Genomic DNA, 25936 nt, shown 5'->3' with positions numbered 1-25936 from the left:
CCTCATGTCCTCTAGTTCTCTTGACCTTCCTTCCAGTGAAAACAAATTTATTTTCTCAGAATCCACAGCAGCTCCATCAAATCCACCCTACCCCCTCTCCGCTTAACCTTCTGTGCTCTCAGGGAAACTCCTCCAGTCTCTCCTCGCAACTGAAGTTTCATCGCTGGTATCATTCAAGTAAGTTTCTGTCTCCCCTCTAAGGAGTTCAAAAGTGTGATGCCTAGAATCGGGCAGGTTTATCAAGGGCAACGGGCCACACCATTGATTTCAAAAGGGATCCGCACCTTTTCCTCAGCTGTTTCCCACTGAACATACCTGCACCTCCTGCTGCTGGTATTGGAAGCGGGCACCGAGCACAGCCGCCTGGGGGTTGGCGAGGGGGCCCAGGCTGGCCCATAGGATCTGTATGTCCAACGCCAGGGACAAGACACAACTGACCTGGCATATCAGATCCTGCAACAGGAAAATGATGTAATTAGTATCTCAGACACGACAGAACAGTAAATCATAGCGATTCGAAGGGCACTTTATTCCTAATAGTCCAACCTCGAAGTCCTATGTGGATGGTAGCCTTGCTTTCAGCTGCCCCGTTAAATAAGGCAGCCCCAGCTATGCCCTTTGACCCTCAGATGCATGGCCTTAAGATAGACAGCCCCACTGTCAGGAGAACTTTTGCGAGGAAGACTTCAAGCTCCAAACCTAATTAAAGGGGTGCAGACATTTCCAGAGGACTTTTTGCAAAGGAGACAAGAACTGTTCTCTAAACTCTCTGCCATGTACTTCCAGACATTTGCTCTGTAATTTTATCCTCCTTTGGGAATGGCAGAATCTTCTCTCCCTTCTCAGGAAACTTCTGGATCCTTCTCCCTGCTCGCCGAGAATGAGCCAACCCATCATTCCCTCTCTCCCAGTAATAGACAATCCATTATTGCCCCTTTCCCAGGAATGCCTCATCCCATCATTCACCTCTCCTAGGAAGCCAAACCCATTATTCCCATCCCATGGCATGGCATTCACCCAGTCCAGCGGGAATGATCCAACCCTTTTCCTATCTTCTCATTGGGAATGAACCATGTTGCCGGGAATGATCCGACCCTTTCCCCTCGGTCTCCACAATACCAAATTCTTCTCCTGGGAAATGATCCAACTTTTAAGATGGCAGAACCCTTAGGAGCATTGACAGGCAGAGAGATCTGGGTGTTCATGTCCATCGATCACTGAAAGTGGCAACGCAGATGGGTAAGGTAGTCAAGAAGGTATACAGACGGGTACATGAATAGGATGGGAATGGAAGGATATGGACTCCGTAATTGCATACGGTTTTGATCGGTGTAGGCTTGGAGGGCCGAAGGGCCTGTTCGGTACTGTACTGTTCTTTCATTCTTTCCCCAGGATTGACCCAACCCTTTTCCCACCACTCCTCGGTACTGATCCACCCGCTTCTCCCATTTCCGCAAGGTCCCTCCCGGGAATTGATCTAACCCCTCTCCCTCCTGCATGGCTTGGTTAATGGATGAGTATCAGTTGGGCATTTCAGTGAGGGTCAGGGAGGGGGGAAGTTTACCGGGGCCATGGGCGTGAGGTTGACGATCCGGGTCAGACTCTCTGGATTTTTACCGCTGGCGTTCCCCAGGATGCCGAGGGAATCCGGGGGATTGTTCCCCAGGAGGAGTAGGTTGATTTGTGTTTGGTGCTGGCTGCACGTCAGGTCAGGGTCGAAGCTGAAAATTGAAACAGAAATTATTTTCAGGAGTACATTTTTATTTTCTTTTGTGGGATATGGGTGTCACTGGCTGGACCAGATTCATCGCCCATCCCTAACCAGACCTTGTGAAGGTGGTGGCGGGCCACCATCTTGAACCTCCGCCAGTTCTGAGGTGTAGATACACCCGCAGTGCTGTAAGGTAGGAAGTTCCGGGATTTTGACCCAGTGTCGGTGAAGGAATGGCCGATACATTTCCAAGTCAGGATAGTGAGTGGCTTGGAGGGAAACCTCCAGGTGATGGTGTTTCCAGGTATCCGTTGCCCTTGTCATTCTAGATGGTAGTGGTCATGTGTTTGGAAGGTGCTGCTGAAGGAGTCTTAGTGAGTTACTGTCCAGTAGATCATTCCTGGGAAGGTGGTGAGAAGAGCTGGATAACTGCTAACCAGCAATGACTGCCCATCTCCAGTTGGCCTGGAACCACCGGCAGGGGACTGCCTTCTCAGCTTATTGGAACAAAGTGTATTCTTAGATTACCTCAAAGAGGCAGTCACAGGTCCACCATGTTGGTGTGGGACTGCAATCACACGTAACAAGAATCCAAGGAGAGGCCTGATTCAAGCCCTCCTCTGTGTTGCAGCCAATTCTGAGCCCCGTTCTTCAAAAAGGATCATAGAATCATAGAAACCCTACAGTGCAGAAAGAGGCCATTTGGCCCATCGAGTCTGCACCGACCACAATCCCACCCAGGCCCTACCCCCATATCCCTACATATTTACCCGCTAATCCCTCTAACCTACGCATCTCAGGACACTAAGGGGCAATTTTAGCATGGCCAATCAACCTAACCCGCACATCTTTGGACTATGGGAAGAAACCGGAGCACCCGGAGGAAACCCACGCAGACACGAGGAGAATGTGCAAACTCCACACAGACAGTGACCCAAGCTCGGAATCGAACCCAGGTCTCTGGCGCTGTGAAGCAGCAGTGCTAACCACTGTGCTACTGTGCCGCCCTTATATATTCTCTCCTGGGAGGATATATTAGCTTTGGAGGGGGAAAGATAACAAAAAGGCATTCCAATATAGATACAGGTCTGGTATCCCTTTCAATGTAGAAGATTAAGGGGCATTCTAATTGAGGACTCGGCAGAGTAATGAGAGGAAAAACTCTGCGTTGTAGAGTTTTACAGTGCAGAAAGAGGCCTTTCTGCCCATCATGTCTGTCCCAGCCATCAAGCACCTATCTATTTAATCCCATTTTCCAGCACTTGGTCCATAGTCCATGCCATGGCATTTCAAGTGCTCATCTAAATGTTTCTTAAATGTTATGAGGGTTCCCGCCTCTACCACCCTTTCAGGCAGTGAGTTCCAGATTTCCACCACCCTCTTGGTGAAAAGGATTTTCCTCAAATCCCCTCAAAATCTCCTGCTCCTGATGTTAAATCTATGCCCCTTGGTCACTGACCCCTCTACTAAGGGGAAGAGTTCTTTCCTATCTCCCCAATACATCGTCCCTCATAATCATAGAAATCATAGAAACCCTACAGTGCAGAAGGAGGCCATTCGGCCCATCGAGTCTGCACCGACCACAATCCCACCCAGGCCCTACCCGCTAATCCCTTCTTTTTTTTACCCGCTAATTTACCCGCTAATCCCTCTAACCTACGCATCCCAGGACTCTAAGGGGCAATTTTTAACCTGGCCAATCAACCTAACCCGCACATCTTTGGACTGTGGGAGGAAACCGGAGCACCCGGAGGAAACCCACGCAGACACGAGGAGAATGTGCAAACTCCACACAGACAGTGACCCGAGCCGGGAATCGAACCCGGGACCCTGGAGCTGTGAAGCAGCAGTGCTAACCACTGTGCTACCGTGCCGTAATTTTGTACACCTCAGTCAGGTCCCCTCTCAGCCTTTCTCTGCTCGAAGGAAAACAACCCCAGCCTAACCAGGCTTCCCTCATAGCAGAAACGCTGCAGCCCAGGCAACATCCTGACGAATCTTCTCTCCAGTATGATCACATCCTTCCCATAGTGTGGCGGCCAGAATTGCACACAGTATTCTCGCTGTGGCTTAACCAGCATTTTATACAGCTCCACCATAACCTCTCTGCTCTGATGAGGGCATTCTGACCCAGAACCTTAAAATTATAGTTCATATCGGCATACCTTTCACACAAGCAACCAATCAGCAAAGCTAATAGATTATCATTTATAGTGAGGGGAATTGAATACACAAGTAGCGAGGTTATGCTTCAGTTGTACGGAGCATTGGTGAGATCACATGTGGAGGAGGACTGTGTACGATACTGGTCCCCTTACTTAAGGAAGAGTCGAAGTGCTTTGGAAGCTGTTCAGAGAAAGTTTACTGGAGTAATGCCTGGAATGGGGGGGGTTGTCTTATGAGGAAAGGGTGGACAGGCTAGGCTTGTGTTTACTGGAGTTTAGAAGAGTAAGAGGCAACTTGATTGAAACTCTGAGGGGTCTCGACAGGGTGGATGTGGAGAGGATGTTTCCTCTTGTAGGCGAATCTAGAACTAGGGGTCACTGTTCAAAAATCAGAGTTTGCCCATTGAAAACAGAGATGAGTTTTTTTTCTCTCAGAGGGTTGTGGGTCTTTGGTACTCTCTTCCTCAAGTGTAGGTTGAGGCGGAGTCTTTGAATATCTTTTGAGACAGAGGTGGATAGAATCTAAAGAGCAAGGGAGTGAAAGGTTATTGGGGCGGGGGGGGGGGGGAGCAGCAAGAATGTGGGGTTGAGGTTTCATTCAGATCAGCCATGAGTTTAGCCTTCCCACGATTGAAGTTGAAGAGATTTCTCTGGATATTAGATGGAAGGTCTGACAGTTTGGACTCGGGGGAGGTCAGGACGTGCTTGGGAAGGACAGCTGGGTGCTATCGGCACACACCTGACAAGTAATGCCATGTTTTTGGGAATCAGGCGAGTTGCAGTCCACCCAAACTGGACAGCAAAGGATACACCTCACAGGAAGGTGTATGGTGAAACACATCAAAGGCCTATTTTCTCAGGAGGCTAAGGAAATTCCACATGTCCGCCACGACTCTTACCAACTTTACAGATGCATCATAGAAAGCATTCTTTGGTATGGCTCCTGCTCTAAGACCGCAAAAAACTACAAAGGGTTGTAAACGAAACCCAGTCCATCACACAAACCAGCCTCCCATCCACTGACTCTGTCTATACTTCCCGCTGCTCAGAAAAGCAACCAGCATAATTAAGGACCTCACGCACCCCGGACATTCTCTCTTCCACCATCTTCCATTGGGAAAAAGATACAAAAGTCTGAGGACACGTACCAACCAACTCAAGAACAGCTCCTTCCCTGCTGCCATCAGACTATTGAATGGACCCACCTCATATTATGTTGACCTGTCCCTACACCCTAGCTATGACCATAACACTACATTCTGCACTCTCTTCTTTCCTTCTCTATGAACGGTATGTTTTGACTGTATAGTTTGCAAGAAACAATACTTTTCAGTGCATCCCAATACGTGACAATAATAAATCAAATCAAATCAAAGGCCGCAGGCATCTCGAGAAGGCCAAGGTGGGAACCCTCCACCTTCTGCCACCTGAGATGTCAGTTGTGACTCCAAGTACCTCGGCACTACAGTAGGTGGAAAACCGATTGGAGGGATTCACAGATGGAGGTCCAGGAATAATGGGCATGGCCTGGGCAGCAACAAACTGTTCTGGGACATTGGAGAGGAAAGGGAGGTCAGATACTGGATGGTAGTTGACAAGAAGAAAAAGGTTTGATTTGGAAAGGAGGGGGACTGAGTACCTGTGGTCTAAATCTCACCTGTACAAACAGCTGGTCCTCATCTGGTGCGTGAACAATACGGGGCTCCGAATCAGCTGGGAACAGGATCCGTCACCGGTGCTCCTTAGGACGGACAGGCCAGTGCAATAAGTGGTCAAGGATCCTCACGTATGCTCAAACCTACCCGATGTCTCGCTCCTCAGTGGCAAGACGGTCTGTTCAACCCTGGCTGCTTCGCAGGAATTGAGGTAACATAGATTCAGCAGTTCACAAAGTCGCAACTCTCTGTCAACCCAGGCCCGTGCCCAGTCAGGGATACAGTGAGGACTGACCCAGCCCAGAGTCCAGTGCCCAGGGGATACAGTGAGGACTGACCCAGCCCAGAGTCCAGTGCCCAGGGGATACAGTGAGACTGACCCAGCTCAGTGTCCTGTCCCCAGTGGATACAGTGAGGAAGGACCCAGCTCAGTGTCCAGTGCCCAGGTGATACAGTGAGACTGACCCAGCTCAGTGTCCAGTCCCCAGTGGATACAGTGAGGAAGGACCCAGCTCAGTGTTCAGTGCCCAGGTGATACAGTGAGGAATGACCCAGCTCAGAGTCCAGTCCCCAGTGGATACAGTGAGGAATGACCCAGCTCAGTGTCCTGTCCCAGTAGATACAGTGAGACAGACCGAGCTCAGTGTCCAGTCCCCAGTGGATACAGTGAGGACTGACCCAGCCCAGTCCCCAGTGGATACAGTGAGACTGACCCAGTTCAGTGTCCTGTCCCCAGTGGATACAGTGAGGACTGACCCAGCCCAGTGTCCAGTGCCCAGGGGATACAGTGAGGCCTGACCCAGCCCAGTGTCCAGTGCCCAGGGGATACAGTGAGACTGACCCAGCTCAGTGTCCAGTGCCCAGGGGATACCGTGAGGAATGACCCAGCTCAGTGTCCAGTGCCCAGGGGATACAGTGAGACTGACCCAGCTCAGTGTCCAGTCCCCAGTGGATACAGTGAGGACTGGTGCTGACCAGTGAGCATTGCCATGTGACTCCTCACTCTCAGCATCAGGAATCGCTATTCCAGCATTTTGCAATGCCAGGCTCCACAGAACGTTTAAAGATATGTAGCCACACCACCAGTAAAGGCCAGGACGGGTTTCCCTTTCAGGTATCCAGGATTCCCGCTCCGACTCTCACCTGTGCCATTGGTTAGATCCTGATCACAAATGGGAAACAAGACAGTTCACTTCTGCATCAGGTCAGTCAGACAGGATTAATGAAAATAACATATAACAGCACGGTGAAAAATACCTACAACTTTACAATAAGAGCACTGCAAAAATAGCTACGACTGTACTGTACCATTACGAAGAATACCTCCAATTGTACTGTAACAGCACTGTGAAAAATACCCACAACTGCACTGTAACATAAAAAAATATCTCCAACTGCACTGTAACATTAAAAAAATCTCCAACTGTACTGTAATAGCACTGCAAAAAATACTTAAAACTGTACTGTAACAGCACTGTGAAAAATACCCACAACTGTACTGGACCATTACAAAGAATACCTCCAACTGTATTGTAACAGGACTAGAAAAAAATACCTAAAACTGTACTGTGACATCACTATGAAAAATACCTATAACTACTGTAATAGCATTACAAAAAATACTTCCAACTTTATTGCAACAGCACTACAAAAAATACCTACAACTGTACTGTAACAGCACTGTGAAAAATACTCACAACTGCACTGTAACAGCACTACGAAAAATGCTTCCAACTGTACTGTAACACTACAAAAAAATACCTACAACTGCACTGTAACAGCACTACAAAAAATAACCAACTGTACTGTAATAGCACTGCAAAAATACCTACAACTGTACTGTAACAGCATTGTGAAACATCCCGACCCCTGTATTGTAACAGAACTGCAAAAGATACCTACACCTGTACTGTAACAGCACTTCAAAAAATACCTATAAGTGTACTGCAACAGCACTGAAGAAAATGCCTACAACTGTACTGTAATAGCACTGCAAAAAGTACCAAACACCATACTGCAATGGCACAGTGAGTAAACACCAAACACTGCACTACAATGCCATGGTGACTAAATCCAAACACCATACCGTAATGGCATGGTGAGTAAATGCCAAACACAGCAGGATGAGGAGGGACCAAACACTGTACGGCAACAGCTTAGTGAGTAAATACCAAACATTCATTTGTAACAGCGCTGTACTATAACAGCAGAAGGTGCCGGTACACTGTCCCTCACTGCAATCTAACGGGACCTGTGCCCTGTCCCTCACTGTAAAGTTACAGGAGATGCCTGTACATTGTCCCTCACTGTAATCAAAAAGGAGACTCCTGTATACTGTCCCTCACTGTAATCAAAAAGGAGACTCCTGTATACTGTCCCTCACTGTAATCTAATGGGGCCTGTACACTGTCCCTCACTGTAATATTACAGGAGACTCCTATACACTGTCCCTCACTGTATTACAGGAGATTCCTCGACACTGTCCCTCACTGTAATATTACAGGAGATTCCTCTACACTGCCTCTCACTGTAATCAAATTGTCCATTTGCTGAAATGAAGCAATTTCTCGCTCTTCACGTGTTGAATCGAGAACAACCTGGAACTGGAACTTACGCTTCGGAAGGCAATGTGAAAGCTCTGCTGGATGCTGGTCTCAGACAATGGGATATCGTTGAGGTCAAAGCTCACGCTGGCATGAGTGATCCCATCATGCCCGTACTCAATGTTGTAGGTCACCTGGAAGGAACAGCAAATGTCAGCCTCCCAGGCTGTGACACAGGAACAACAGCTCCTATTTAGAAAGTGTCTTTGGTGCGGAAAGACGTCCCATTTCACAGGAAGGCTAATAGGGAATAACTGGAGCTGAGACACAGAAAGAGACAGGAGGGACACATGAGGAAAAATCAAGTTCAAAGTAAAGTTCCCAGACCATGTAATAGAACAGAGAGTATAGAAGGTGGCAGGAACCTAACTTCAGGCAGAGCAAAAAAGGTGACAAGTATGAGAAGGGAGGTGGTCAATGCAGGACTGAGGGTGTTGTACCTAAATGTGCACAGTATACGGAACAAGATAAATGAGCTTGTTATGCACATTGAAATTGGCCGGTACAATGTTGTGGGCATCACAGAGGCGTGGCTGCAAGGGGATCAGGGCTGGGATCTAAATATGCAAGGATATGTGCCTTATCGAAAGGACAGGCAGATGGACAAAGGGGGTCAGGTTGCATTGTTCATAAGGAATGAAGTTAAATTGATAGCAAGAAGTGATATAGGATCAGAAGGCATAGAATCTCTGTGGGTAGAATTGAGGAATCACAAAGGTAAAAAGACACGGAGTTATGTACAGGCCCCATAGTAGTCAGGATGTGGACTGAAAATAAATCAGGAGGGAGAAAAGGCAATATTACAATAATCATGGGGGACTCCAATATGCAGGTGGATTGGGAAAATCAGTTAGGTAGTGGATCCCAAGAAAATGAATTTGTGGAATGTCTAAGAGATGTTTTTTTTGGAGCAGCTTGTGACAGCCTACTGGGGAACAGGCAATTCAGGATTTGCTGATGTGTAATGAGGCAGACTTGATTAGGGAACTTAAGGTGAAGCAACCCTTGGGGAGCACCGACCACAATATGATCGAATGTACCCTGCAGTTTGAGGGGGAGAAGATGGAATCAGATGTAACGGTATTACAATTAAATAAAGGTAACTACAAAGACATGAGGGAGGAGCTGGCCAGATTGGAGGGGGAGCCTAGCTGGGAAGACCATGGAACAGCAATAGCAGGAGTTTTTGAGGGTTATTCAGGAGGCACAACAGAAATTCATCGCAAAGAGGAGGAGGAAACATGCTAAGGGGAGGACAAGGCATCGATGGCTGACGAGGGAAGTCAAGGACAGCATAAATGCAAAAGAAAAAGTATACAAAGTGGCAAGGATTAGTGGGAAGCCAGAGGATTGGGAAGTCTTTAAAAGTGAGCAGAGGACAACTAAAAAAAACAATAAGGGGGGAGAAGATGAAATACGAGTGTAAGCTAGCTAGTAATATAAAAGAAGATGGGAAGAGCTTTTTCTCAATATATAAAAGGTAAGAGAGAGGCAAAAATAGACATTGGACCACTGGAAAATGAGGCTGGAGAAGTATTAATAGGAAACAAAGAAATGACAGAGGAACTGAATAGTTACTTTGCATCAATCTTCACGGTGGAAGATAGCAGTGGGATGCCAGAGCTCCAGGAGAATCAGGGGACACAGGTGAGTGTTGTGACCATCACTAAAGTAAAGGTTCTGGGGAAACTGAAAGGTCTGAAGGTGGATAAATCACTTGGACTGCATGGAATACACCACAGGGTTCTAAAAGAGATAGCTGAGGAAATTGTGGAGGTATTGGTGGTGATGTTTCAGGAATCACTGGAGGCAGGGAGGGTCCCAGAGGACTGAAAAGTAGCTAATGTAACACCGCTGTTTAAGAAGCGGGGGGAGCAACAGACAGGAAATTATAGGCTGGTTAGCCTGACTTCAGTCATTGCTAAGATTTTAGAGTCCATTATTAAAGATGAGATCGCAGAGTACTTGGAAGTGCATGGTAAAGTAGGACTGAGTCAGCACGGCTTTGTCAAGGGGAGGTCATGTCTGACAAGTCTGTTGAGAGCTCTTTGAGGAGGTAACAAGGAAGTTAGATAAAGGAGAACCAGTGGACATGATTTCATAGAATCATAGAAACCCTACAGTGCAGAAAGAGGCCATTTGGCCCATCGAGTCTGCACCGACCACAATCCCACCCAGGCCCTACCCCCATATCCCTACATATTTACCCACTAATCCCTCTAACCTCCGCATCTCAGGACACTAAGGGGCAATTTTTAGTATGGCCAATCAACCTAACCCGCACATCTTTGGACTGTGGGAGGAAACCGGAGCACCCGGAGGAAATCCATGCAGACACGAGGAGAATGTGCAAACTCCACACAGACAGTAACCCAAGCCAGGAATCGAACCCAGGTCCTTGGAGCTGTGAAGCAGCAGTGCTAACCACTGTGCTACTGTGATTTATTTAGATTTCGAAAAGGTCAATACGAGACTGTTAAATAAGTTAAGTGTCCATGGTGTTAAGGGTAAGATCCTGGCATGGATAGAGGATTGGCTGACTGGCACAACGCAGAGATTGGGATAAAGGGATTTTTTTCAGGATGGCAGCCGGTGACTAGCGGTGTGCCTCAGGGGTCGGTGCTGAGATCACTACTTTTCACACTATACATTAATGATTTGGAAGAAGGAACTGAAGGCACTGTTACTAAGTTTGCAGATAATACAAAGATAAGTAGAGGGACAAGTAGTGTTGAGGAAGCAGGGGGGCTGCAGAAGGACTTGGACAGGTTAGGAGAGTGGGCAAAGAAGTGGCAGATGGAAAACAATGTGGAAAAGTGTGAGGTTGTGCACTTTGGAAGGAGGAATGGAGGCATAGACTATTTTCTAAATGGGGAAATGCTTAGGAAATCCGAAACACAAAGGAACTTGGGAATCATTGCTCAAGATTCTCTTAAGGTTAACGTGCAGGTTCAGTCAGCAGTTAGGAAGGCCAGTGCAATGTTAGCATTCATGTCGAGAGGGCTGGAATACAAGAGCAGGGATGCACTTCTGAGGCTGCAGAAGGCTCTAGTTAGACCCCATTTGGAGTATTGAGAGCAGTTTTGGACCCTGTATCTAAGGAAGGATGTGCTGGCCTTGGAAAGAGTCCCGAGGAGATTCACAAGAATGATCGCTTGTCGTATGAGAATGGTTGAGGACGCTGGATCTGTACTCGTCGGGATTTAGAAGGATCAGCGGGGATCTTATTGAAACCTACAGGATACTGTGAGGCCTGGATAGAGTGGATGTGGAGAGGATGTTTCCACTAGTAGGAAAAACTAGAACCAAAGGGCACAAACTCAGGCGAAAGGGACGATCCTTTAAAACAGAGATGAGGAGAAATCTCTTCAACCAGAGAGTGGTGAATCTGTGGGATACTTGCTGCAGAAGGCAGTGGAGGCCAGATCATTGAGTGTCTTTAAGAGAGAAATAGATAGGTTCTTGATTAATAAGGGGATCAGGGGTTATGGGGAAAAGGCAGGAGAATGGGGATGAGGAAAATATCAGCCATGACTGAATGGTGGAGCAGACTTGATGGGCCGAGTGGCCTAATTCTGCTCCTATGTCTTATGGTCTTATGGAATAGGTTAGAAGAATAAAGGGGTAAGTGAGCTGGAGAGTTCTCGAGAGGGAATTTCGGAGCTTCACACCCTGGTGGCCGATGGGCTGGCTCCCCCTGTGAAGTGAAGGAAATCAGGGCTGGATGAGGGGTCAAAACGGGAGGAAGGCAGAGTTGAAGAGCTGGAGGATGTTACAGTGACAATGACCTGCAAGGGCATGGTCTGATTTGAACACAGAGATGGAGTTGGAAAAGAGTTTCAAAACAACAACAGGTTAGAGAGAGGCTGTATTGCCTGTCCAGTGTTAAGGTGATGGATACCACCTTAATGCTGGGGAGCCGGGGGGTGGGGGGGTGGGGGGGGGGGGGTGGGGGGGTGGTGGAGTCAGAAGTGAGGGGGCCAGGATCCAGTTATCCTGCTGATTGTGGGTGCCAACGCTATCAGTAGAATTAATAAAACAGAGTCTCTGGAGGAACATAGCAGCGAGGGGCTAAATTAAAATAACAGAATTACAAATCTCTGGACTGCTACTTAAGAAACAGGCAAATTGACATGTGGCTCAAAGGCTAATGTGGGAAAAATTAGTTTCCATTCATGGGGCACTGGCAACGTACCGGGGAAAGAGTGGGGTGTACCAAGGGACAGCCTTCAGCCAAAAAGCACTGGGACCAGAGAACTGGCAAATTGTTTAACTAGGGCTGTAGAGAGCGTTTAAGGGTGCGGACTCCTCGTGAGAGAAGGTTTGGAAAGTTAAAGAGAAAGGATATAACAGCTGTGCAAGGTAGTGACATGGGTAATGGTAACCAGAGTGCGACAGGAAGGGACAGGGTGTACAAAGACAAAAGCGTACACCAGCAAAACACAGTCAGGATAGATAAAAATAGTCATAAGACAGAATTAAAGGCTCATTATCCAAATGCAGCATTTGTAATCAGATGGATGAATTGATGGCACAAATAGGAAAAAAATGATACATTAGCCATTGCAGAGACATGGTTGCAAGGTGATCAAGGCTGGGACCTGGATATTGAAGAGAATTTGATATTTCGAAAGGAAAGCCAATGGCGGTGTGGTAGCTGTGCTTATAACAAATGAGATCAGTACAAACATGAGAAATAATCTTCGTTCAGAAGATCAAGATGTAGAGTCAGTTTGGTTAGAGATAAGAAATAGCAAAGGCAATATGTCACTGATAGGAATAATTTCTTGGCCCCCTAATAGTAGAACATAATATAAATCAAGAAATAATAGGGGATGGCAAAAAAAGTACTGTGATAATTATGGGAGACTTTAATCTTCACAACGATTGGACAAATCAATTGGCAAATGTACGCTGAAGGATGAGTTGATAGAGTATATGCTGGACATTTTCTCAGAATACATTCTGGAAGCTAGTGAGGAATGGACTATTTTAGACTTGGTAATGTGTAATGGGACAGGATAAATTAAAGACCTCATAATAAATGACTCTCTAGGCAAGAGTAATCATAACATGCTGGAATTTCACATTCAATTTGACAATGAGAAATATGAGTCCAAAACTAACTTTGTACACTTTAAAAAAAAGGCAATTACAAGGATATTAAGGCTGAGCTGGATAAAATGGACTGGGGAAATAGGTTAAAAACAAAGGTGATAGAAACACAGTAGCACACATTTAAGGAACTATTTCATAACCCACAAATCAAACCCAGCCAAGTAACTCTAATCTCAATCATCGGTAAAGTGAGGAAGCGGTGTCATCAACAGTGCTATCAGAGCAACACTTTCTCAACAATAACCTGCTCACTGACGCTCAGTTTGGGTTCTGCCAGGGCCACTCAGCTCCTGACCTTATCACAGCCTTGGTTCAAACATGGATAAAACAACTGAACTCTAGAGAGGAGGTGAGAGTGACTGCCTTGGACACAAAGACCCCATTTGACCAAGTGAAGCATGAAGGAGCCCTAGCAAAACTGGAGTCAACGGTATCAAGAGGAAAAACTCTCTGCTGGTTGGAGTCATACCCGGCACAAAGGAAGGCGGTTGTGGTGCTTGGAGGTCAGTCATTTCAGCTCCAGGACATCACTGCAGGAGTTCCTCAGGGTAGTATTCCTGGCCCAACCATCTTCATCTGCTTCCTTCCAGAAGGCTGGAAATGAGGATGTTTGTTGATGACTGCATAATGTTCAGCACCATTTCGCGACTCCTCAGACACTGAAGCAGTCCATGTCCAGATGCAGCAAGACCTGGACAAAATCCAGGCTTGGGCTGACAAGTGAGAAATAACATTCGCGCCACACAAGTGCCAGGCAATGACCATCTACAAGAGAGAATCTAACAATTGCCCCTTGACTTTCAGTGACAATACTATCACTGAATCCCCCATTATCAACATCCTGGTGATTATCATTGACAAAAATCTCAACTGGATCAGTCATATAAATATTGTGGCTACAAGGGTAGGTCAGAGCCTAGGAATCCTGTGGCAAGTAATTCACCTCCTGACACCCTACAGCCTATTTCACCATCTACAAGGCACAAGTCAGGCACAATTCAGAAGGGTGATGGAATATTCGCCACTTCCCTGGACGAGTGCGGCTCCAATAACACTTAACAAGCTTGACACCATTCAAGACAATGCAGCCCAGCTTGATCAGCACCCCATCCACAAACACTCACTCCCTACACCACCAAAGCACATTGCAGCCGTACCATCTACAAGATGCACTGCAGGACCTCACCAAGGTTCTTTAGGCATCACCTTCCAGACCTACCACCTCTACCATCTAGAAGGGCAAGAGCAGCAGATACATGGGAACACCGCCAAGTCAGGATGGTGAGTGAGTTGGAGGGGGAGGTTCCCCTCCAACTCACTCACCATCCTGACTTGGAAAAATATCGGTCGTTCCTTCACTGTCGCTGGGTCAAAATCCTGGAACTCCCTCTCTAACAGCACTGTGGGTGTATGATACCTGCCCTGGGAGTGTTTGATGGGGACAGTGTAGAAGTCCCTCAGGAACTGCAAGCAGTTCAAGAAAGCAGCTCCCCACTATCTTCTGAAAGGCAATTAGAGATGGGCCTAGGCAGTGACATGCACATCCCTTGAGCGAATAAATAAAAAACAAACCAAAGATATATTCTAGTGAGGAAGATAAGGGTGGTATCAAATTGAAACGAAAAACGTAAAGCACTGTGAAGATTAGTACGAGCCTGACGATTGGGAAAGATTTGCGAAGCCAACAAAGGATGTCTAAATGAAGAGTAAAGAGTAGCTTTATTAAAGAAGAGGAGAAAATGAGCAACAAATATTAAAGAAGAGTTACAGCTTCAACAAGTACATGGACAGGAAAGAGTAACTAAGGGGAGCACTGGTCTCTGAGAGAGGGGTGTGTGCGTGCGTGTGTCTCTTTCCTTTGTTGGACAGTTGGACCTTTGCAAGTCAGTGTCCAGACAGGTGTGGTCAGTGCTTACTTCAAACAGAAGCACGGAGAGGAAAGAAACTCAAAATTGACCAGATCACAACCAGAGCAGGTGGGCGAGTGGATCTATGAAAGAGGACTCTGGATGGGAAATTCCAAATCAATGTCCCCATGCCAAATAGTTACAATTTTAACTTTGAAAAGGAATTATGGGAGATTTATAAAAATTTTAAAAATCAAAATGATAGATTCTAGGTTAAAAGATTTAATAGATATTAAATAGATTTAACAGCAAAATGGACTATTATTTAAATGGTAAAAAATTGCAGCATGCTGCTGTGCAGAGAGACCTGGGTGTCCTTGTGCAGGAATCTCAAGGAGTTGGTTTGCAGGTGCAGCAGGTAATTAAGAAGGCAAATGGAATTTTGTCCTTCATTGCTAGAGGGATGGAGTTTAAAAACAGTGAGATTATGTTGCAGCTGTATAAGGTGCTGGTGGGGCCACACCTGGAGTACTGTGTACAGTTTTGGTCTCCTTACTTGAGAAAGGATATACTGGCACAGGAGGGGGTGCAGAGGAGATTCACGAGGTTGATTCCGGAGTTGAGAGCGTTGGCTTATGAGGAGAGACTGAGTACACTGGGGCTATACTCATAGAACATAGAACATAGAAAGCCACAGCACAAACAGGCCCTTCGGCCCACAAGTTGCGCCGATCACATCCCCACCTCTAGGCCTATCTATAGCCCTCAATCCCATTAAATCCCATGTATTCATCCAGAAGTCTCTTAAAAGACCCCAACGAGTTTGCCTCCACCACCACCGACGTCAGCCGATTCCACTCACCCACCACCCTCTGAGTGAAAAACTTACCCCTGACATCTCCTCTGTACCTACCCCCCAGCACCTTAAACCTGTGTCCTCTCGTAGCAACCATTTCAGCCCTTGGAAATAGCCTCTGAGAGTCTACCCTATCCAGACCTCTCAACATCTTGTAAACCTCTATCAGGTCACCTCTCATCCTTCGTCTCTCCAGGGAGAAGAGACCAAGCTCCCTCAACCTATCCTCATAAGGCATGCCCCCCAATCCAGGCAACATCCTTGTAAATCTCCTCTGCACCCTTTCAATGGCTTCAACATCTTTCCTGTAATGAGGTGACCAGAACTGCGCGCAGTACTCCAAGTGGGGTCTAACCAGGATCCTATAAAGCTGCAGCATTATCTCCCGACTCCTAAACTCAATCCCTCGATTAATGAAGGCCAGTACGCCTTCTTGACCGCATCCTCCACCTGCGAGGCCGATTTAAGAGTCCTATGGACCCGGACCCCAAGGTCCTTCTGATCCTCTACACTGCTAAGAATGGTACCCTTCATATTATACTGCTGCTTCATCCCATTGGATCTGCCAAAATGGATCACCACACACTTATCCGGGTTGAAGTCCATCTGCCACTTCTCCGCCCAGTCTTGCATTCTATCTATGTCTCGCTGCAACTTCTGACATCCCTCCAAACTATCCACAACACCACCTACCTTGGTGTCGTCAGCAAACTTACCAACCCATCCCTCCACTTCCTCATCCAGGTCATTTATGAAAATGACAAACAGCAAGGGTCCCAGAACAGATCCCTGGGGCACTCCACTGGTCACTGACCTCCATGCAGAGAAAGACCCCTCCACAGCCACTCTCTGCCTTCTGCAGGCAAGCCAGTTCTGGATCCACAAGGCAACAGCCCCTTGGATCCCATGCCCTCTCACTTTCTCAAGAAGTCTTGCATGGGGGACCTTATCGAACGCCTTGCTGAAGTCCATATAGACCACATCCACCGCTCTTCCTTCGTCAATGTGTTTGGTCACATTTTCAAAGAACTCAACCAGGCTCGTAAGGCACGACCTGCCCTTGACAAAGCCGTGCTGACTACTTTTGATCATACTAAACTTCTCTAGATGATCATAAATCCTGTCTCTCAGGATCCTCTCCATCAACTTACCAACCACTGAGTTTAGACTCACCGGTCGGTAATTTCCCGGGCTGTCCCTGTTCCCTTTCTTGAATATAGGGACCACATCTGCAATCCTCCAATCCTCCGGAACCTCTCCCGTCTCCATCGACGATGCAAAGATCATCGCCAAAGGCTCCGCAATCTCCTCCCTCGCCTCCCACAGTAACCTGGGGTACATCCCATCCGGTCCCGGCGACTTACCAACCTTGATGCCATTCAATAGTTCCAACACATCCTCTTTCTTTATGTCCACATGCTCGATCCTTTCTGTCCACCGCAAACCAGCAGTACAACCACCCAGATCCCTTTCCACCGTGAATACCGAGGTAAAGTATTCATTAAGCAGCTCCGCCATTTCTAACGGTTCCGCACAAACTTTTCCCCCTTCACCTTTTAAGGGTCCTATGCCTTCACATCTCATCCTTTTACTCTTGACATATTTGTAGAAAGCCTTGGGATTCTCCTTAATCTTACCCGCCAAGGCCTTCTCATGACCCCTTCTCGCTCTCCTAATTTCCTTCTTAAGCTCCTTCCTACATCCCGTATACTCCTCTAAATCCTTAACACCTCCTAGCTCTCTGAACCTTCTGTACGCCTCTCTTTTCTTATTCACCAGGTTCATCACAACCTTCGTGCACCACGGTTCCCGTACCCTACCAACACCCCCCTGTCTCATCGGAACGTTGTCATGCAGAGCTCCAGACAAACATTCCTTGAAAATCCTCCACTTTCCTTCGGTACTTTTCCCCAAGAATGCCTCCTTCCAATTTACCCGTCTAATTTCCTCCCTGATGACACTGTATTTCCCTTTACTCCAGAGAAACACTTTCCTAGCCTGCCTGATCCTATCTCTTTCCAATGCTATCGTGAAGGAGATAGAATTATGATCGCTATCCCCAAGATGCTCACCCACCGAGAGATCCTCCACCTGTCCAGGTTCATTAGCCAGCACCAGATCAAGTACAGCCTCTCCTCTAGTAGGCTTATCCACATACTGTGTCAGGAAACTCTCCTGGACACACCTAACAAACTCCTCTCCATCCAAACCCCTAGCCCTAGGGATATTCCAATCTATGTTTGGGAAATTAAAATACTCATTGGAATTCAGAAGAATGAGGGGGGATCTTATAGAAACATATAAGATTATGAAGGGAAAAGATAAGATAGAAGCAGGGAAGTTGTTTCCACTGGCGGGTGAAACTAGAACTCGGGGACATGGCCTCAAAATAAGGGGAAGCAGATTTAGGACTGAGTTGAGGAGGAACTTCTTCACACAAAGGGTTGTGAATGTGTGGAATTCCCTGCCCAGTGATGCAGTTGAAGCTACCTCATTGAATGTTTTTAAGGCAAGGATAGATAGATTTTTGAACAGTAAAGGAATTAAGGGTTATGGTGAGCGGGCGGGTAAGTGGAGCTGAGTCCACAAAATGATCAGCTATGATCTTACTGAATGGCGGAGAAGGCTCGAATGGCCAGATGGCCTACTCCTGCTCCTAGTTCTTATGTTCTTATATACTATATATATATATATAAACATATACAATTACAAAAAGATACAATATATTTATATACGCTCATATATAGTCTTCAATATTTTTCTATCCAAAGGAAAGCTTAAAAAAAGACAAATACAGGAGGAAATGTAACAATTTGACTGCATCACTAAAGAAATGAATTGGAATGAAAAAGGGACGCCTGAAAAACATAAAAATGAATAAAGTAATAGAAAGCAATCGGAGTTCCTCACTTCCCACACATTGACAAACACACTGGTGTTTGTTCTCTTACCTCTGACACCACATCATGGCACAGATTATCTGACACAGACGGTGAGGATGGCATTTCATTTCCAAGGTTCACCTGTAACACAGGAAGAGCCAGAGACTGAAAGAAAAATCCTGGCATCCACTCACTTCCCCAGGTGGAGCCTGGGCATCAGACAGAGCACAGAGTACAACATCGATTAAATACAGCATAAAGCCCCCCATCAAACACTCCCAGGACAGGTACAGCACAGGGGACAGTGGGAGCGGGCGACGGGGCGAGAGTGAGAGAGGGAGACAGAGTTGAGGAACAGCAAACAAGGGAATGAGAGATGGTGTGTGGGAGAGAGAGTGCAAAAGAATAATGAGGCAAGATTTAAGACGAAAGAAAGTTGATTAAGAGACACACAGCGAGAACGAGAGAGATGGAGGAACAAACAAAAAGGGAGAGATGTGGAAAAAGAGAATCTCAAGGACAGAGGTAATGGCTGGGATTTTCTGGCTCTTGCTGAACCTCCCCCGGTGGGATCTTTTGATGCTGCCGAATTTGACTGCCGTCCCATGGACGATGAACCGTTTAAGTTGCCACCGACACCGCCAGGACTGGAAAAATCCCAGCAGCGACCAGTGCCATTCAAGGAGGGGTGGAGGGAGGGAGGTGGTGGTGGTGGGCGTGGGGGGGGGGTGGTAGTTTGGGTGCCTGAGGGGGTGAAGGATGGGGTTACAGGGTTGGAAAAGTTCCGTTAAAAAATTCAACATAAAGACAGATTCTAATTGCAATCTCTTAACGATTCAGCTGTCTTACCATGGTCCCTGGATTGGTAAGATTCGGGCTCTGCAAGACAAAGAGCAGAATGAGACCAAGATAAATCTCAGGGCCCGAGTCAAAACCCAAAGGTCCCCCCACAACATCCTGACATGATGTGAACTTGTCCACATCAGCTCAGCAGAAATTCTGCTTCCGTATCCAAACTCGCACTCAAGTCTCGAACAGCCATGAGCCCACCCACTGCAATCCTTTCGCTTCCAATTGGATTGCACTTTTAGAACCATAGAACCATAGAAAATTACAGTTCAGAAACAGGCCTTTTGGCCTTTCTTGTCTGTGCCGAACCATTTTTTGCCTAGTCCCACTGACCTGCACTTGGACCATATCCCTCCACACCCCTCTCATCCATGAACCCGTCCAAGTTTTTCTTAAATGTTAAAAGTGACCCCGCATTTACCACTTTATCCGGCAGGTCATTCCACACTCCCACCACTCTCTGCGTGAAGAAGCCCCCCCTAATATTCCCTTTAAACTTTTCTCCTTTCACCCTTAACCCATGCCCTCTGGTTTTTTTCTCCCTCAGTGGAAAAAGCCTGCTTGCGTTCATTCTATCTATACCCATCAAAATCTTGTACACCTCTATCAAATCTCCCCGCATTCTCTACACTCCAGGGAATAAAGTCCCAACCTATTCAATCTCTCTCTGTACTCATCTTCTCAAGTCCCGGCAACATCCTTGTGAACCTTCTCTGCACTCTTTCAATCTTATTTACATCCTTCCTGTAACTAGGTGACCAAAACTGTACACAATACTCTGAATTCGGCCTCACCAATGCCTTATATAACCTTACCATAACACTCCAACTTTTATACTCGATACTCCGATTTATAAAGGCCAAAATCAAATCAATGTTTTCTTATCCCTCCAAGCTTGGCCCTCCCTAGCTCAGTAATCTCACGCGGTCGACATCCCTCGACCATCTCCTCGGCCTCCAGCACTGGGGAGTGGCTATGCCCAATTTTCGTTGTTCTGGCAGTAGTGGCTTTACTGTCAGCACCTGCACTCCAATCGCTGGAATGCTCTCCCTAAACCAGTCTCTGTTCTTGAAGAGCCTACTTGCGACACGCTTTTTGAAAAATAAACCTGTCCAAACATTTCTATCTATATGATTTGCGGCCAAAATCTTTTTGATATCAATCCTGAGAAGCACCTTAGGGCGTTCTGGCATTTCATAGGCACTATATATAAATAAAACCGGGCTGCTATTGGGAAAAATCAATGTAACCTCTGCCTCACCGGTAACAGGTAAAAGTTCTTAAAGTACGTTTCTGCATTCAGAGCCGTTAGGAAAATGCAAGTAGCATTCAGATTTCCAACCCGCCGAGTACACCTGGAGCTACGATCCTGCAGGAAACCTAGATAAATATTTAAACAGGAAGAAGTTGTAATATCACGTGATATCAAGAAATGGCTGAAGTACTGATACTGCACAGGCTATAGGCCCTGACAATATGCCAGCAATAGTACTGAAGACTTGTGCTCCAGAACCTATTGTGCCCCTAGCCAAGCTGTTCCAGTACAGCTACAACACTGGCATCTACCCGGCCACATGGAAAATTCTCCTGTCCATAAAAACCAGGACAAATCCAAGCTGGTTAAGTAATATGCCATCAGTCTCGATCATCAGAAAAATAATGGAAGGGGTCTTCCACAGCGCAACCAAGTGACATGTATTCAACAATAACCTCCGCACAGACACTCAGTTTGGATTCCGCCAGGGTCCCTCAGCTCCTGACCTCATTACAGCCATGGTTCAAACATGGGCAAAAGAGCTGACCAGAGGTGATGTGCAAATGACTGGCCTTGACATCAAGGCAGCATTTGACCGAGTATGGCATCAAGAACCCTTGTGTGGCACAAATATTGCTTGCCACTTTTTAGTCTGAGCCTGGCTATCATTCAGGTCTTGCAGCATTTGGGCATGGGCTGCTTCAATTGTACAATCATCGGCGAACATCCCACTTCTGACCTCATGGTGGAAGAAAGGTCATTGATGAAGCAGCTGAAGATGTTTGGGCCTCAGACACGACTCTGAGTGACCCCTGCAGTGATGTCCCGAAAATGATTAACCTCCAACCACAACAACCATCTCCCTTTCTCTGGCTATGACTCCAACCAATGGAAAGTTGACCCCCCGATCCCATTGACTCCAGTTTTGCTAGGGCTCCTTGATGCCACATTTGGTCAAATGCGGCCTTGATGTCAAGGATTGTCACTCTCACCTCACCTCTGGCATTCAGCTCTTTTGTCCATGTTTCAACCAAGGCTGTATTGAGATCAGGAGCTGGTGGGACCTAAGCTGAGTGTTCGTGAGCAGGTTATTGCTGAGTAAGTGCCACTTGATAACACTGTCAATGACCCCTTCCATCATATTGCTGATGATCGAGAGTAGACAGATGGGGTGGTAACTGACCGGGTTGGAGTCTTTCGAGAACAGGTCGGGTGATTAAATAGTGAGTGAGTCGACAACACTGGGTCTATGGGGAGGACACAGTAAGAAGTCTCACAACACCAGGTTAAAGTCCAACAGCAAAAGCCACTAGCTTTCGGAGCGCTGCCCCTTCGTCAAGTGAGTGAGAGTTCTATCCATAAACAGGGCATATAAAGACACAAACTCAATTTATGAAATAATGATTGGAATGCGAGTCTTTACAGGCAATCACGTCTAAAAGGTACAGACAATGTGAGTGGAGAGAGCATTAAGCACAGGTTAAAGAGATGTGTATTGTCTCCAGACAGGACAGTTAGTGAGATTTTTCAAGTCCAGGCAAGTCGTGGGGGTTACAGATAGTGTGACATGAACCCAAGATCCCAGTTGAGGCCGTCCTCATGTGTGCGGAACTTGGCTATCAGTCTCTGCTCAGCGGCTCTGCGCTGTCGTGTGTCATGAAGGCCGCCTTGGAGAACACTTACCAGAAGATCAGAGGCCGAATGCCCGTGGCCGCTGAAGTGCTCCCCAACAGGGAGAGAACAGTCTTGCCTGGTGATTGTCGAGCGGTGTTCATTCATCCGTTGTCGTAGCGTCTGCATGGTCTCCCCAATGTACCATGCCTCGGGACATCCTTTCCTGCAGCGTATCAGGTCGACAACGTTGGCCGAGTTGCAAGAGTAGGTACCGTGTACCTGGTGGATGGTGTTCTCACGTGAGATTATGGCATCCGTGTCGATGATCCGGCATGTCTTGCAGAGGTTGCTGTGGCAGCGTTGTGTGGTGTCGTGGTCACTGTTCTCCTGAAGGGTGGGTAGTTTGCTGCGGATAATGGTCTGTTTGAGGTTGTGCAGTTGTTTGAAGGCAAGAAGTGGGGGTGTGGGGATGGCCTTGGCGAGATGTTTGTCTTCATCAATGATATGTTGAAGGCTCCGGAGGAGATGTCGTAGCTTCTCCGCTCCGGGGAAGTACTGGACAACGAAGGGTACTCTGTCCACCGTGTCCTGTGTTTGTCTTCTGAGGAGGTCGGTGCAATATTTCACTGTGACGCGTCAGAACTGTCGATCCATGAGTCGAGCGCCATATCCTGTTCTTATGAGGCCCTCATAAGGCATCTTAAGATGCCCTCATAAGAACAGGATATGGCGCTCGACTCATCGATCGATAGTTCCGACGCGCCACAGCGAAAAACCGCACCGACCTCCTCAGAAGACAAACACAGGACACAGTGGACAGAGTACCCTTCTCCAGAGCCTTCAACATGTCATTGATGAAGACGAACATCTCGCCAAGTCCATCCCCACACCCCCACTTCTTGTGGGCAGTTCAAGAAAGCAGCTCCCCACTATCTTCTGACACCACACAACCCTGCCACAGCAACCTCTGCAAGACGTGCCAGGTCATCGACACGGATGCCATCATCTCACGTGAGAACACCATCCACCAGGTACACGGTACATACTCTTGCAACTCGGCCAACGTTGTCTACCTGATACGCTGCAGAAAAGGATGTCCCGAGGCATGGTACATTGGGGAGACCATGCAGACACTACGACAACGGATGAATGAACACCGCTCGACAATCACCAGGCAAGACTGTTCTCTTCCTGTCGGGGAACACTTCAGCAGTCATGGGCATTCAGCCTCTGATCTTCGGGTAAGTGTTCTCCAAGGCGGCCTTCACGACACACGACAGCACAGAGCCGCTGAGCAGAGACTGATAGCCAAGTTCCGCACACATGAGGACAGCCTCAACCGGGATCTTGGGTTCATGTCACACTATCTGTAACCCCCACGACTTGCCTGGACTTGCAAAATCACACTAACAGTCCTGTCTGGAGACAATTCACATCTCTTTAACCAGTGCTTAACCCTCTCTCCACTCACATTGTCTGTACCTTTAAGACTTGATTACCTGTAAAGACTCGCATTCCAATCATTATTTCGTAAATTGAGTTTGTGTCTTTATATGCCCTGTTTGTGAACAGAACTCCCACTCACCTGACGAAGGGGCAGCGCTCCGAAAGCTAGTGGCTTTTGCTACCAAATAAACCTGTTGGACTTTAACCTGGTGTTGTCAGACCTCTTACTGTGTTTATCCCAGTCCAACGCCGGCATCTCCACATCTATGGGAAGAGACAGAGGGGGTTTTAAACAGGCTGCGGCATTTATAATATTAAGTGGGGATTTGATCAAAATTGTCAAGATGTTCATGGGAATAAATCAGGCAGATAGAGACAACTACTGCTGCTGGTGAGAAGCCCAATGGCTTCGCGGCATCAGTGAAAAATTAGAACCAGGTTTTCCAGGAATCATTTTGAAAGGACATTCGCAAAGCATGGTTCAAAATTAGAAATCTATTCAGCAAATGGCAATTGATGAGAGATCAATTGTTAACTTTAACACTGAAACTTGGTAGATTGTTTTAATGAAAGGTATTAGGAGCAATTGGGCAAAACACACACGTGGGCGTTCAGATGCAGATCAGTGCTAACCCCAATGATTGATAGAACAGGTTTGAAGCAGTAAATAGCATACCCCTGTTCCTGTGTGTGTGTGTGTGTGTGTGTGCATGTGTGCATTGGACATGCATGTATGCGTGCATGCATGTGCGTGCATATGCATGTGTTCATGAGTGCAAGTGTACATGTGTGTGCATGCATCATTTGATTTATTAGTGTCGCAAGTATTGGGATACAATGAGAAGCATTGCTTCTTGCATCCTACACAGACAAAACATATACCATTTATATAGTGCATAGAACATTACAGCGCAGTACAGGCCCTTCGGACCTCGATGTTGCGCCGACCAGTGGTACCAATCTAAAGCCCCTCTAATCTACACTATTCCAATATCATCCATATGTTTCTCCAATAACCACTTGAACGCTCTTAATGTTGACGAGTCCACTACTGCTGCAGGCAGGGCATTCCACGCCCTTACTACTCTCTGAGTAAAGAACCTACCTCTAACATCTGTCCTATATCTATCACCCCTCAATTTAAAGCTATGTCCCCTCGTGTTAGCCATCACCATCCGAGGAAAAAGGCTCTCACTATCCACCCTATCTAATCCTCTGATCATCTTGTATGCCTCTATTAAGTCACCTCTTAGCCTTCTTCTCTCTAACGAAAACAACCTCAAGTCCCTCACTCTTTCCTCATATGATTTTCCCACCATACCAGGCAACATCCTGGTAAATCTCCTCTGCACCCTTTCCAACACTTCCACATCTTTCCTACAATGCGGCGACCAGAACTGTACGCAATACTCCAAGTGCAGCCGCACCAGAGTTTTGTACATTTGCAGCATGACCTCCTGGCTCCGAAACTCAATCCCTCTACCAATAAAAGCTCACACACCGTTCGCCTTCTTAACAACCCTATCAACCTGGGTGCCAACTTTCAGGGATCTATGCACATGGACACCCAGATCCCTCTGGTCATCCACACTACCAAGTATCTTACCATTAGCCCAGTACTCTGTATTCCTGTTACTCCTTCCAAAGTGAATCACCTCACACTTTTCCGCATTAAACTCCATTTGCCACCTCTCAGCCCAGCTCTGCAGCTTATCTATGTCCCCCTGTAACCTGCCATTTCCTCCGCACTGTCTACAACTCCACTGACTGTAGTGTCATCCGCAAATTTACTAATCCTTCTACGCCCTCATCAAGGTCATGAATAAAAATGGCAAACAGCAGTGGCCCCAAAACAGATCCTTGCGGTACACCACTAGTAACTGACTCCAGGATGAATATTTCCCATCAACCACCACACTCTGTTTTCTTACAGCT

General features: G+C 46.9%; 1 protein-coding gene across 4 annotated transcripts in view; it reads right to left on the bottom strand.

The window, feature by feature from the left end:
* LOC144485998 (tectonic-3-like) overlaps positions 1–25936 on the bottom strand; it is a 60335-nt gene that overhangs the window by 10012 nt on the left and 24387 nt on the right. For 2 of the 4 annotated variants that reach the window (XM_078204108.1, XM_078204107.1), the window contains 8 exons: positions 20948–21066; positions 19687–19716; positions 18907–18978; positions 8146–8268; positions 6602–6693; positions 5534–5635; positions 1565–1721; positions 316–453 (listed from right to left, as the gene is read on the bottom strand). In XM_078204108.1, the coding sequence (XP_078060234.1) occupies positions 316–453; positions 1565–1721; positions 5534–5635; positions 6602–6693; positions 8146–8268; positions 18907–18978; positions 19687–19716; positions 20948–21066 (833 nt within the window). Of the gene's footprint in view, positions 1–315; positions 454–1564; positions 1722–5533; positions 5636–6601; positions 6694–8145; positions 8395–18906; positions 18979–19686; positions 19717–20947; positions 21067–25936 lie in introns of all 4 variants that reach the window. The other 2 variants (XM_078204106.1, XM_078204105.1) reach the window with 1 other exon arrangement.

Source organism: Mustelus asterias, unplaced genomic scaffold (assembly GCF_964213995.1).
Source record: "Mustelus asterias unplaced genomic scaffold, sMusAst1.hap1.1 HAP1_SCAFFOLD_262, whole genome shotgun sequence".
NCBI lineage: Eukaryota > Metazoa > Chordata > Chondrichthyes > Carcharhiniformes > Triakidae > Mustelus > Mustelus asterias.
Note: the sequence above shows the minus strand (reverse complement) of the source record. Positions and strands in the feature narration are given on the sequence as shown.